At 40.1% G+C, this 15,248-nt stretch overlaps 1 protein-coding gene across 1 annotated transcript; it reads left to right on the forward strand.

The window, feature by feature from the left end:
• LOC8069770 (single myb histone 4) lies at positions 4,478–14,809 on the forward strand. The gene is made up of 6 exons (XM_002456186.2): positions 4,478–4,722; positions 8,239–8,435; positions 8,977–9,061; positions 9,706–9,789; positions 13,037–13,316; positions 14,370–14,809. The coding sequence occupies exons 1-6, from the start codon at positions 4,573–4,575 to the stop codon at positions 14,414–14,416; spliced, it is 843 nt and encodes a 280-aa protein (XP_002456231.1). The 5' UTR covers positions 4,478–4,572; the 3' UTR covers positions 14,417–14,809.

A 15,248-nucleotide genomic window follows, 5' to 3' on the forward strand; every position in this document is an offset into this window, starting at 1 on the left:
AAGGGCGTGTTTGGTTTGGATGTTAAAGTTTAACAGGTATTATAGTAGTTTTGTCTTATTTGATAATTATTATCCAATCATGAACTATTTAGACTTAAAAGATTTGTCTCTCAAATTACTCTCCACCCTGTGTTTTTAGTTTTGTAAATAGTCTATATTTAGTACTCTATGCATATGTCCGAACATTCAATGTGATGTAAACTTTAACAAGACAAATCAAACTGGGCTTAAAGGAGTCAGTTGACGGATGGATGCATCAATCAAGGCCTTGTTTAGTTTCAAAAAATTTTGCATGATGCAAAAAAAACGTAATTTTTTTTTTAAAAATTTCTCATCACATCGAACCTTACGATCTATGCATGGAACATTAAATATAGATAAAAAATAACTAATTATATAGTTTGTCTGTAATTTGTGAGATAAATCTTGAGCCTAGTTAGTCTATAATTGAACAATATGTCAAATACAAACGAAAGTGCTACAGTATCCATTTTGCTAAAAATTTTGGAACTAAACAAGGCTCAAATGGATGGGTATGCCATTTAGGGCAGTCTCATGGCTTGTTTCTATTCCTACTAATTTTTATAGACAATATATATAGAAATCATGGTCCTAATGGATAGTTTCTATAGATTTTTTTTATTTGATGATATTCAATCTCTCCATTCTCAACCAATCATATCACTCTTTGTCTTTGGATCTCGTGTAGACATGGTTTCTAACTTAGACCTGGTTTCTATGATTTTTGCTCTCTCTCTTCAATAACTACCTTGCCACATTAGCAAAATGCTTAGGTGGTACTATAATTAATGTCTACAAAAACAATGATGATTTCTGCATTGAGAGTGCTATTATATAGGAAAATTTCAACTTTGTGAATTCTAGTGCCAAATATAGAGACTGATTTTGTTTTAATGTCAAATACGTAATTTTCTCAATAATTAGCATGATATATTTTAGTCTTAGTCGCCACGTTTCAAGTGGGTGTAGTAGTTTTTGTATAAACTAATTTAATTGCATTTTAATTGTTTAGAGACCAGATTATCCACCCACTCTTGGGCCATTTGGCCTTTTGAAAGTACTAGATTCGATCATGGATAGATCATCACTATACACTCGTTCTCTTGAAGTTTTCGTTCATAGGCTGCTTCATCATGGATAGATCATCGCTATACACTCTTTCTCTCGAAGGTTTCATTCATTCTTTCTTTTTTAGAAAAGAGGTTTCATTCATTCTTAGATTAAAAGGAGAACACTGTTTCCTTCTTTCGTCTCTTCGAGAGAAGTTTATTCTTATTAAGCAGAGTATCTTGTTCAACATTTTCCTTTTCTTTATGACCGTGGTCCTTCTTTGTTATCAGAATCAGGGGTGCAAGGTGGAGACGGGAGAGACAAGAGTTGGCTCTATTCTCTTGTCTTATAAGTTATACTTTTTCTGTCAGCTAGCAGTGTTTTTTTTCTCACAATAAATCAGTAAATAGTAATTTCAGTCATGACTTTTTAGACAAGCGAACAAACTCAGATACAATACGATAAACTAATATGAATTATAAGAACTAGCAAGGTGACTAGCAAGTTGTATCCTTTATTGTACAACTTAGCATGAACTTTTCTCGTTGTTTTTTACTCTCATGTTTTACTCAAACCCAATGGCTTCTTTAGGGTTTGTTGTCATAATAAGTACTTGTTCAACCGCGAGTGGTATGTGAGTGTATCTCTCTTTATTGGTTGGTTTCATGACCAGTATACATGAGCCTAAAACTCGGTTCAATAGCTCATATTGTCCCTATAATTCACTTCTACACCCTTCTTTCTATATTAATGGCCTCATCAATGTTCATTTTCATCACCATATATCTATCTCTAGTAATATTAAAAAGTACTCCCTCTGTCCTATTAATTTTTTTGTTTTTTGACTTTCAGACTTCTTGTCGACCATTCATCTTATTCAAACTTTTTGTATAAATATTATTTATTTTGTTATGACTTGTTTTATTAATAAAAATACTTTACCAGTGATTTATTTATTTTACTATTTGCATAATAAATTTGAATAAGACGAATGGTCAAACAAGAAATCTGAAAGTCAAAAACAACACTTTCGAGTTTCTAGCTAAACTTCTCTTTACAAAAGGTTAGGAACTTTGCCTGACAGGTTACCAACTATCAAGTTCATGACAAGTCTGAAGATCTAGCACCACACATATCTAGCCAACACATAAAACATTGTTTGGTTGGTTACAAAAGGGGTGCACCAATACATCACTGGGCACAATTAAAAGATGCTAGCCATGGCAAGCATTGGTTAGTCCAACATCTAACATTTGCCTTTGTCAAAAGAGAACAACCATAACTACTGACTAGTACACTGGTCTAGATCACACTTCAGTTGGTCTTCAAGACCATAGCACCAACTAGGAAGATGATTACCCAAACCAGACAACGTGTTCTTCTCCACCTTTGCAACCATAGCCTGCCACCGATAGCCCCTGTAAATACGCTCTGCTATCCTCTTGGACCCGTTAACTTCATCCTACAGGGCAACCCTATGAGCAGTAGCAGTATCATTCCTCTCAATGGATCACTGCAGTGCTTTAGTGACCCTTGCCTCGCTACGCTTGGCTTGCTTGACGGCCTTCCAAACATCCTTTAGGCTTTGCTAAATCCTTTTAGTCTAGGGCTCGTCAAGCCATTCCACGTCTGACATTATTCCATCTCATTTTGAGTCAATGAAAAATTAGTTAGCAAAACACAATAGCAGTAAGGAAGATTCTAGGGGCAATTATGAAGTCAAGGAAGCAAGAACCTCGAGGACACAACCTAGGAAGCGGCGGCCTGCGTGCTTGCCACCGATTGCCTTCTTGAGCATAGCATGGTGAGAATGAGCACACTTGGGGTATGCGAACGATGCCCAAGCCTGATCACTCTGGCTCTAGTACCACGTCTGGATCCCACACTGTCGTTGTTGTCCTATTGCCCAAACGAGATGAACGATTCGGTTAATTCTACAACCCTAACTATAATGTGCTACACGATGGCTAGGGCAAACCAAAATAGATTGACAATTTGGAGATCAATCATGTGTACGCCCTCAATTCCATGGTCATGAATAGGGAAACAAGGGTATTGGAGGAAAGGGGGATTTAATTGAAACCATAGGTGGGAAGGGATACATTAATGTTGCCTAGGAATCGGAGGGGAGCTAGGTGGCGCTGTGGTTGCTTTGAGTCTATTGAGTCAGTCTCCTCTGCCTGCATTGACTGCATCCTCGAGGTTGTGCCATCGTTGTGGACAATGGCGACCGAAGCACGCGGCGGCTCGTCACGCTCAGAGACGTAGGGGCAGCAGTTGGCACCGTCTTAGCGTCAGAGATCGCGGCGCATCACGCTGGAGCCTCTAGCTTCTGGCGCCTCCAACATCGAGCTCGGAGAACCTCGGCTGTGGCGATGAAGAGCGGGTTTGAGTGAGGAAGACAATGGAAAGGCGAGCGAATGGCGAAAGAGGGAGGGACAAACCCGTCGAGTGTTCCGGATAAGTACCATGACCTGCGGGGTAAGTGACCGAAACAAAGAAACAACTAACTCACCCAATGATGTACAACAAACCAAACACATATCCATGGGCCTGAGCAATACAAGCCAACTCCATATGCAGTGAACTAACAAAAACCGACCCAGACCAAAGTAAGTAGGCCAGCTAACCATACAACAACTTGTTCGGTGGTTTGGACCAGACCACCGATGCCCTGGCTTGGATTTAGGGCCAGGCTACAGTAAACTAGTAAACCAAATAGGCTGTGACCCAGACTCATGATTCACGTGCATACAAGGGCGAGCAATTCGTGTCTAGCAATGATATGGAGACCGATTTCAATACATATTGAGTTCTGTTTTAATACACAAACATGTCTGCGAGTATTAATAGGAATAATCAGTCTAATCTGCTAGCCATTCAGCAATATTTTTCTCTCGTAACAAATTAGCTAACAATATTTTCAACCATAGATTTTCAACCAAGTGAACATGACCACCTTGTTATGAGAAAAAATACTGCAGAATGGCTGACAGGTTCGGTTTTATTATTTTCCTTGTTTAATTCAATAAGACAATGGTAAGATTTAAGAAGAATCCTCGTAAAATATGAACAGAAATTTGACACACATTTTAAATAAAAGATGCCCCCACAAAAAAAGTATGTATATTAAGGCCTTGTTTAGTTTCCAAATTTTTTCAAGATTTCTCGTCACATCGAATCTTACAATACATGCATGAAGCATTAAATATATATAAAAAAGATAACTAACTGTGCAGTTTATTTGTAATTTACGAGACGAATCTTTTAAGCTTAGTTAGTCTATGATTGCACAATAATTATTAAATAAAAACGAAAGTGCTACAATAGCGAAATCTAAAAATTTTCGCGAAACCTAAATACATTAAATTAAATAAAATAAAAGACCAGGGGCGAAAAATAGAAAAGCTATTTGCTGAAGCGGATTAGGGTTTCTGCGTCGGCTAGTTTGGAAGGAGGAGAGCAGAGGACACAGGGGCGAGGCGAGGAGGAGAACAAGCTATGGGCGCGCCGAAGCAGAAGTGGACGTCGGAAGAGGAGGATGCGCTCCGCGCCGGCGTGCGCAAGCACGGCGCAGGCAAATGGCGGACCATCCAGAAGGACCCCGAGTTCAGCCCGGTCCTGTCCTCCCGCTCCAACATCGACCTCAAGGTATCTTCCCCTGTATCTCGCTCGCCGCTCCCCATCTACGTGGCCGCGACGGAGCTAGCCGCGCTGCGTCCCTATATCTTATCTGTCGGATCCTTTTGCTCCTCGATTAGTCCCGACTTCTCCTGATGTTTCGTACACTTCTCGTGATGTTTCGTACCGTCGTGTGCTTCTGAGCGTGTGGTGATTTCCCCCTGCATCTCTCCCTCTCAGCCTCTCTGTTGGCTGTGTGGTGGCTTTGGGATGTTTGGTGGTCCCCCAGCTGCAGTTTCGTCGGTAGTACCGTAGTAGATTTGGGGCGTTGAAGGCGAGATTTTGGGTTTTGGGGAACTGATAGAATGTAGGCGATGGTTGAAATGGTCGTGTTCTGCTGCCGAGGGATGCTGTGATGTGATACTTTGCTCAAGGACAATGATGCTCTGGTGGTCATGGAAACGCAGTGTGGGATCACATATGGCAGTGTGAATGTTTTATGGTCTGGGCTGTATGGTGTAAATTTAAGCTGTTTTCATACTTGTGAACAAGTGATATAATCTTATAGTTAAATTCAATAATGTTGCTGATCACATGTTGAAACAGATTTTCTGAAAGAAGCAAATCACAGACAGATTACTAGTGATCTCCTCTTGCCCATGGATGTTGCCCTCGTGCCATTGCTTTGTTAGGAATTTACTTTAACGGATGGGATTCATTTTCTTGTTTCTTAACATTGTTTTGATTGGTTTGAGTTCCTGATCATGTGATGATGATTCATGAGTAGGTGATTTCTTAAATCACATTCTTTTTGTTTGATGACAAATGCTAGCATGTCAGCTGAGAGGCATTCTAGTCAGTGACTCAGCGTGCTCAGCAGTTATTGGCTTATTGCTGTTGGGATAGGATTCAGTGATAAATTTGATGGATATCCTGGTAATGGTACCACATTGTACAGGGATTCGTGGTTGGGAAGATATTGCCCTCAAGTAGTTGCTTAGAGTTTTCAACCTTAGCAATTAAGGGCCATGATATTTTAATTGAAATCTGCAAATGCATTCTCTCTACTACCCCCTCTGATTCCAAATATAAGTTAGTTTATGATTCTAGCAGGTCAAACTTCTTTGACTTGGCCTATCAATATATGAAAATTGGCATAGATTCATAACACATGGTTGATATTACTAGATTCAACACGGAAAAGTACTTTGATAATATTTATCCATTTCTATTTAAATTTTAAAGTACTTTTACAAAAAAAGGTGCAAGTCAAAATGTCATATTGGAGACAGTATCGCAATCCTAAACAATCTAAGTTTGGAATCAGAGGGAGTGAATGGCCTTCACATTATCCTCTATCTCCATTAAACCAATGGTGTTGCAACATATATTAAGAAACACATCAATCTACCCTGACCAATTGCTTGTGTGTGTACTGCTTGTATAGGTATTGGCAATTGGCTAATTGCTATCACACATCTTTTCACCTTGATCCTCCATTCCTCGTGCAGTATTGCCGAGTAGTGCAAGAGTACATCCATTTTAGCAAAAACATCACATAAGTGTTGCAACACCTTGCCTTCAAGATGTGAATTGTTAGTTATTACATGTGTCCATATAGACCATGAAACTGTTGTGAGACAACCTATATGAATTTATTTGTCTCCTGGAATAAATGGAAGAGCTATGTGCCGCATGTTCCTTAGGTGAACACATGTTTGTGGAACAGAATCAGTGCACTCCACACATGTGTAGTGACTGTGCAGCTGCAGAATGTATGAATGGTATCCTTCTCTTGATTTCTTCAGTATAGAATTCACATCTCTTGGCTCTTGCTCCCATTGCTTCGTCTCCCCAAGAAGAAATCTAGTAACAATAGCCTTCCTGTTAACCTTCTACATGAAGTTTCACCTGGATGCCTGAAACCTCATCAATTTTGCAATTAGAATTTATCTAAAACTTCATCTCTCTTAAGATTGGGAAATGTATCGTTTTTGTGTCTGAAAATGAGTATGCTGTTAATACAGAGTTATCATGCTATTGTTCCTCCGAAGCTATTTTCTAGGTAGTTTTGCCAGAACAGTTCAATTCTTTTCACTGAATCATGTGTTTGTATGGTGGCAATGTACATGGGATAAGTCAAACTGCAGTAGAGAATAAATTTGAGTGCTACATTCAATGGTAGCTGTCTATCTTTCATGTTCCTTGGTTAAAAATGTTGTTCATCGATTACCGTGTCAATTTTACCATGTGCAGATTACATGGTCTAAGGTAACTTTGCCCTTGTGGCATTCTGATTGCTGAGGTATAATTATTCTCCAGATCCAGAACTGGTAGCATTCTTGGGCTGAAGAACGCCACATATTGCTGGTCTTGTTAGTCTCCCTGAAACATCATTATTAGTTGTGCTACAAATTTTTCTTTTTTTCCTTGAACGACGGAGCAGAGCTGCATTTCATGTCATTTAGAAGAACAAAAAAGGTACAAGGAGAGATCAGAGACCTCTCTCTGACCCACACTACATTCACATTTATTTCTTAACAAACACGATAACAACATAATCACCTACTCAGGTCAGGATACTGGGATGAACAACCTAGTGAGGAGCTCGCTAAGAGCCAAGGCTCCAACCGAGCACCAAAGGCCACACTCATCTGCCACCGTTTGCTGTACTACCTGCGGTCAATTAAACAGGCTAAACGGATGATTAAACGGAAACGGTGTACCACTATGTAGTGTTTACACAGCGTTTAAACGGTCTAAACGGCCGTTTAGGCGAAAAGTGGCTACCTGAACATTCGGTCTGGCCTCTTCAAACACACAAGAATTTCTTTGTTTCCAAATTTCCCAGGCCACCAAAATGATCAAAGAATTGAAAGTTTCAAACCCTTCCTCAAATCCTTGGGAACTCCTTTTATAGCATTGTACCACCAACTGGAGAAATGAGAGACAGAAGGTTAGAGGTAATAGGTCCAGCCGCTGGAGGATCATTGTCCAAACCTGTCTGGAGAACACACAGGAGACGAGGATGTGCTGAATTATCTCATCAGCCTGATCACATAGGAGACACATCAAATCCAGCATTTATTTTCTTGTAGCAACATCTTTACACTAGGTTGGATTTGGAAATATTTTTCTCACCCTTTGTTTTTGCCTTTCCCTGAGTCCATAACTGGAGCAAAGGCATTGCATGTTTTGCTCAAGTGATTAATAACTATCCCACTGGCCACTGGTTTGTGAATATATCCCATCATTTTGATACTATCTTGCCCAGTTGATCAGCATGATTTGTCATGTAGCATGTTATGTTAAAGAAATGGCATGCCTCTTGTGGTTTCACTTGGAAGTGGATAAACATTGTAATTGTTCTCCATCCATACAATCCAATGTAAAATGTGTGAAAAGTAAGACAGTTTGTTGTAGTAGCTCGATCATATGATGAACATCTGAAAGGCGTGTCAATTCAGTTGTGCCGGTGAAGCTTGCACCATGGTCATAGGCTTTCCATTTTGGTCTTCTATGTAATATTCTATTTGGTATTTTCAGGACAAATGGAGGAATTTAAGTTTCAGTGCAAGTGGACTGGGATCAAGTAAAGTACGGGTTCCAAGGATAACTGGACCCACATCTTCCCCATCGCCTAGTGCACAAGCTCTGCTTCTCCCAGCGCCAAATAAAGTTACTGAAGCTACACTGCCTGCAGATGCTGAGAAAAAGCCACAAGATGGGAAAACTCCGCCAAAGTTGGTCTCTCTTTATTTTCATACCTAAGTCTAGTTAATCAGCGATTCTAATTTTAAATGCATAGCTGTTCGTAACGTAGACAAAAATTCCGATTAAAGACACATTGATTCATGGGTGATTGCATGGCCACACCCACACTATGCTTATACTTTTGAGTAAATGAAGGATGTCTCTATTCATCTGATTCCAGATAGTTGCCTCCTTTATTCTTGGTCTGGTCTTTAAGAGGATATATAACCATATAAGTTTTTGAATGATATATCACTTCAACTTCCATTGGGTTGAAGAACATCTGGGTTGAAGCAAGCACTTGCTGCTTCAGAAATGCAAACTGAAGAATGGACATGATTTAGCAGGAATATTTGTAGATATGCCAGCTGATGTGTAGAAACCTTAAATAAGATTCTCAAGATTCAAACCTTCAAACCGACCATATGGTGTGAGAGTTGATGGATTTAGCATGGAATCTATTCCATTTTATTGTAAAGTTATTGTCCTTATTAATCTTTGGAATCTGGTGACAACAAATTTGTTTGCTAGGTATGGTGTCATGATCATGGAAGCTCTTTCGGAATTGAATGAGCCGAATGGTTCAGATATGGCTGCAATCCTCCGCTTCATAGAGGTTGGGTATCTGCACTTGTTATTCTCATTTGATTTCACTGTTTTGGAGAAGTTGTTTAACATCAAGATTTGGAGCTCATTCAAGTTTTGGTTGCTTTTAACTATATACTTACATTTGACTGTTGTGATGTGATAAGAATCAGAGCTCACAGGAATATTCTATTGCATGATCTGTCCATAGAGAAACTATTATTTCACATTTGAAGCTGAATTTTGTTGGTTTTAATAGCTAACTTGAATGATGGGAAACAACATTTTTTCACACATGAATCATGAATGTTTCATAAGAATTTTGTGGCCATCTTGATCTTCAGTTCGTTTGAAATGTGTGCTCAATTCTGCTGAATCATTTGATAGATGACATGCATGTGTTTTTTTCCTTTATATGAGCTTAAAGAAGCCTTTTCGAATTGTGTGTTTCTACAGGATCTGTTTTGCACTTTGGATTCTGTACTAACACAGTACATATGGTGAGGGTGTTTGATGTATTTGATTGGGTTTCCTTATGATGCATGACTATCACTCTCTGTTATTTATTTTCCACACTTGATGTATCTTGTTTAATACCATGTGTATTTAGATCTTGCTTAATATATCCCTAGAACGATGATAAGTTGCTTATGCTGACATTGGTGCCATATGCAGGAAAGGCATGTGGTGCAACCGACCTTTAGAAGATTTCTAACCTCAAAGTTACGGCGACTTGCAGACTCAAACAAAATTGTAAAGGTGAATCTTCCTTCTCTTAAATTAGACTACAGTTTCTTTTCCCTATTTTATTTTCATCTTAGCGAGGCTTATGTTTTCCCCTTTACAATCCGTTTGGATATGCAATCTGTAGTTTAACCCATGGATCTGGCTGAAATTCTACGTGTTCTGATCTAATACAATCGAACCCTCTGTGTTCCATTGGTCTCCTTCAATGTTTTTGAGGCGCCGCGGCGCGGTGCGGTGCCCGACCCCCTTCACGACGCCTAGGTGTTTGTGGCGGACGCCTAGGCGACGCCATACACACATTGTAAGGCGTTGTAAGCTAGAATTTTATATACTATTGCAGCACATACATACCTCTGTTTGTAAGCTAGAAAGACACTCAAGTAATATAAAAAGCAGTAGAGAACATACAATATTCACTTCAGAGCAGCAGAGAGTATGCAATATTCAGATTCAAAGCAGAGCACGAGGCATAGACTATAACATTCAGAGCAGACAACAGAGTACACGCCTCAAAGATTTAGGAAAGCAGAGGAGGCGGGAGGGAAAGCAGAGGAGGCAGGAGACATACTAGGCGGAAGTGGAAGTACCCGACGGATCCGCAGACTACAGGCAGGCGAGCAGCTGCTAACAGCCGACGGAGGTGTAGACTCGAGATAGAGCAGGTGCGGATGGTTGATGGCTGCAGCAGCGGCTCCATGGCTGGTGCGGACGTGCGGAGATGCAGGGCCTGACTCTGCGGCAGGGGGCGGCCGCTCGGTGGACTCGAATAGAGGAGCAGCCAAGCCGCAAGCGGAGCTCGAGGTTTGCCCGCCGCCTTCTCTCTTCCTCTCCCCTCACCGCACTCGCGGTAAATGGCTCCCGCGGTGGATTTCCCGTGCGAAGACCCTATTTGGGCGGACGTCGGTGGATTTCCCGCAGGGCCACGGTCTTTTGGCGCCCACCACCCCTTGTGCGGCCTATCTAGCTCCGGCGCGGTCGATTTCCCGCAAAATCAATTGGGGCGCGGTCGATTTCACGCGCTGCGGTCGATTGGCCGCGCGCCCGACCTATTTCCTGTGGGCCCACGGTCTTCTGGCGCCCTCCTTACCGATTTTGGCTTCTGGCGTCCGCGGCGTGGCTGTAGGCGTCCGCCCGACGCCACACGACTCCTAGGCGACGCCTAATACGCCTAGGCGGATGCCATACAAGGTCAGGGCGTTGCGCCGCCGACGCCCAGCACCCGCAGCACGCCTTGTCGCCTAGGCGACGCCCCAAAAACATTGGTCTCCTTGCTTGGTTGGCAAGGTCTGCACTGCATGTCAGCAAGGGACGGTATTGTGAGAAGAGAACTGAAGAATAGTTTTTTTTTTCTTCTTTGAAAACGCAGGAGAGCTGTGTTTCATTGTATTAAAGAGAAAGGGTGGTCCTCAACATGATCCTCACTCATACGGGGACCAAATATGAGGGAGGCAAATTACACAGACTCAAAACTTTTCCACATAGCTAACACACACGACTCAAAAAACTGCCCTAGGTTGCAAAAGTAAGTCCTAACCCCTGCAGTTTCTTCGCACCAGCCATGCACCATAAGCCGTGCTCATCCTTCAGTTCACACAAAGTTGTGTTAACTGAAGGAGAAGCCCTCTGGAACACACAAACATTTCTATGTTTCCAAATAGTCCAGGCGCCAAGAATAATTAGAGTGTTCACTCCTTTTCTGTGCTCCTTCTTTACTCTTCTCATCGTCTTACTCTTACACCACCAATCTGCAAAGCTCCTTTCATTTTGATGGGGGACTAAATCTGTTAGCTCCAAAGGCTGGAGCAATCTGAACCACACACACTTGTCTTGCCACCACGCACGTATCGTCTCATCTTCTTGATCACATAGAGGGCATTACCCAGATGATGGGATGAGGGAGGCCCCTCTTAGAAAGCCTATCTGCTGTCCAACATCTGTTTCGGATTGCCAACCACAGAAACATTTTGCATTTAGATGGGGCCCAGGTCTTCCACAATCGACGCCAAGGCTCGAAGGTCACAGCACCAAAGAAATAAGCTTTATAGGCAGATTTGGAGGAGTAACATCCGTTAGCATCTAGCCTCCAAATGTGATGATCCACTTGATCAGTCAAAGCAATTTCTATGAGGCAGTCCCATAACTTTAGGAATTTCTATGACCCAGGCCAAGCCTCCTTGGATGTCCCTGGGCTATTCCCCATTGTTGAGAGCCTCAGCCACCATCCGGGTCTTGCGTTCTTGGAGGGACACATGCAAAGACTGTTGGTGCAAACTTCATTGACCGAACTTTTAAGTAAAGATTTTAATTTTAAGAAATTGCATTTTAAGATTTGACAGTTAACAGTTTTGTGCATGATTTGTGAAATTAGGAGCTCAGGTTATTTAGAGTGCTTGTGAAAATTGGCACTCTCGATCTCAATTTACATTGAATTTTGTTTGGGAATTGTTATCAAACTAAGTTCATTATTATTTGGTATTTTGAAATTGCCTTCAAAAAAGAGTTTCAGTATGCCATACTTTGGAACTTATTTTTAATACATATGTACTTTGGAAGTTGGATTCAAAATATATTTCTATGGAGCACATGAAATATTCTGGAATCCATAGTGGATGGTATGTGCCTTGCAATGTCACTATCAATTTTATCTCATAGCCTCACACAGCATACGAATGGTAACAGAAGATTAGCTGGGTTTGAATGTCACTATCATGTATGCAGGCTGGTATTATTAAACAGAATATATCGGTAGTTTAGGATTAGTTTCATGCTTCTGTGGAGCCTTTGCATGATGTTTCTTTTAAGAGATTGTAGTGCTATTTTTGCTAAAAAAGAGAGAGATTGTAGTGCTATAGTTGCATATGTTATATGTAGATTAGTTATTTGCATGTGACAACATGAGAAAGCTCATTGTTTTAACCTTCCCAACAACTAGTCACATGCCAGGTTTCTGTTTCGTCATGCAATTAATCAGTCTGTTTATTTTTCATAGCTTGTGGTCGTATCAACGAACTTGCTTTTATAGTTGTATATATCCACTGGGTTTTGCTGACCTTGGCAGAATATCCCATCTAGCCATGTGCCCATATAAAAAAAGTGGTTTTGAGCTTAACATAAAATCTGCAATTCTCATGAGTGCAAATTTCATCGTGGAAAGTATCTTGAGAGCTGTATTGGCAGAATATTAAATTTCAAGCAAGAAATGTTTGAGCTGTAGACGCAACTAGTGCCAATCTAATTACATCCTTTTATCTAAATACAGATCGATAAGTCTTATAGGCTCCCAGATTCCTTTGCAACAAGGACTCCAGCTCCAAAACAGAAGGATCCATCAAAGCCATCGAAGGTGTCAAAGACCATAGGATTATTTACTGCCTCCAGCCCTGCACTAGAGGCAGCGATGGCAGCTGCTGTCAAGGTGGCTGACGCGGAGGCAAAAGCACATGACGCACATGATCAGATGATGGAGGCAGAAAGGATCCTCAAGATGGCTGAGGATACTGAGTCTCTCCTCACAATTGCAGTAGAGATCTATGACCGATGTACTTCATCTTCTTCCTTATCCACCATATATCACATTGAAAAAAGTCTACATAACCCCCCAAACTATCTAGTGTGGAATACTTCATCCCCAAAACTATAAAACTGGATATTCTATCCCTTAAACTTTCAAAACCGGTCAAATAACCCCCTAGAGTGGTTTTAGAGGGTGGTTTTGTCTTTTTCTTTTTTATTTATTTTCGCCGAATCTTTGAAAAATCATAATAAATCACAAAAAAAATCATAAAATGAAAAATTCAATTTTGCTGGACTCTTGGTAAGTAGATCTACACAATGAATATATAATATGGTATACTCTAGTACAAAGTTATTTGTTGTAGGTTTAAATCTATGTTTTTTTATAATTAATAAAAATAATTCATATATGTAGTTCCTATGGTTCAATTGTGGTAAAATTTTTATGATGAACTCATTATTGTATGCTTGAACTATGGTAAAAGTTTCGTACCCATTGGATCATGTATAACTTAGTTATAAATTTATTTAACTTTATTTTTGTTAAATCTATGCTTTATCTATAACTAAGTTATACTTGATCCAATGAGTATGAAATTTTTACCATAGTTCAAACATACAATAACGAGTCTACCATAAAAATGTTACCACAATTGGACCATAGAAACTACATATATGAATTATTTGAATTAATTATAGAAAAACATAGATTTAAAGCTACAACAAAAACTTTGTACTAAAGTATATCATATTATATATTTATTGTGTAGATCTACTTATTAGAGTCCAACAAAATTGAATTCTTCATTTTATGTTTTTTCTGTGATTTATTATGATTTTTCAAAGATTCGGCGGAAATAAATAAAAAAGGAAAAGACAAAACCACCCTCTAAAACCACTCTAGGGGGTTATTTGACCGGTTCGGTTTTGAAAGTTCAGGGATATCCGGTTTTATAGTTTTGGGATGAAGTATTATACCCTAGATAGTTTAGTTTTGGTGTTATGTAGACTTTTTCCATATCACATTTCACTCTAATATTGTTTTTCTTATATCGTCTAACTTCAAGCTGATGGTTCAGGTTTAAGGGGAGAGATAACCACAATAGTGGCGCAAAGGGATGTTTGAGATCTATTGGAGACTCTCGTCCTGTACATGGATATGTTCTGGAATCCAGTGGCCCGTATTGCTCCTGTGTTGTATAATTATCAGTTTGTGCTGTACTTGAGTATGTCCTAGGGTTAACTAAATAACATCAAGGCACCGCCTGTCTTTAAACTTCTGTAATATGTAATCCCATCGTTCCCAGCCTGTCACTGCAAGCTGCGATCGTGAATCCTGATGGCAGTAATGTTTTTTAATTACATGATGAGAGAACAGAGAAGGAAGAAGTGTTTTAAACAGATGAAGTAGGGTAGGAAGGTAAAACGTTCCTGGTATAAGATAATATATAACTTGTGCCGCACTTGTATCTTTCAATTCGAGAATGTTGTGTTCTGTACTCTGTTCGACCCTTGTTCATCACGGGTGTGAGAATTGTTCTTTTTAGAGTACTCTTCTTTTTACTAGTGCGACATTGTCGATGGCCTCTGCCAAAAGAAACAGTTTTCTCTTCTGTATCCTTCTTTTGGTACATTGATCTCAACTTTCTAGTTGCAGTGTTTGACTGGTCATGGCTATAAATGGATCTGAAATTCTGAATCAAGTTCTGATGTAATGGTGCTAAAGTGAAAATATTATGTTTGCCCTGCTTATCTCATCACCATGGTTACTAGTAACATCTTATTATGCTTACAACTTTGTAACCTTGGAAATATATAGAAATCTTAAGCAACAAAATGTTGTTTTTACAAGGAACGAAGTGTTTCTAGTGGGCCCTAGGAAAGTTGAATGCACCAAGTAATACTATGGAAAAAAAAAACTAAAATAGTAACGCCTCTTTCCTGCTGGTGGGGGGGCT

The sequence above is a fragment of the Sorghum bicolor genome, chromosome 3 (genome assembly GCF_000003195.3).
Source record: "Sorghum bicolor cultivar BTx623 chromosome 3, Sorghum_bicolor_NCBIv3, whole genome shotgun sequence".
NCBI classification, from domain to species: Eukaryota; Viridiplantae; Streptophyta; class Magnoliopsida; order Poales; family Poaceae; genus Sorghum; species Sorghum bicolor.

Excerpts from the sequence above, each read along its gene's own strand:
- LOC8069770 (XM_002456186.2), top strand. The coding sequence starts at position 4,573 with ATGGGCGCGCCGAAGCAGAAGTGGACGTCGGAAGAGGAGGATGCGCTC. Across the intron at positions 4,723-8,238 it reads GCTCCAACATCGACCTCAAG|GACAAATGGAGGAATTTAAG; the intron begins GTATCTTCCCCT and ends TGGTATTTTCAG. Across the intron at positions 13,317-14,369 it reads AGTAGAGATCTATGACCGAT|GTTTAAGGGGAGAGATAACC; the intron begins GTACTTCATCTT and ends CTGATGGTTCAG.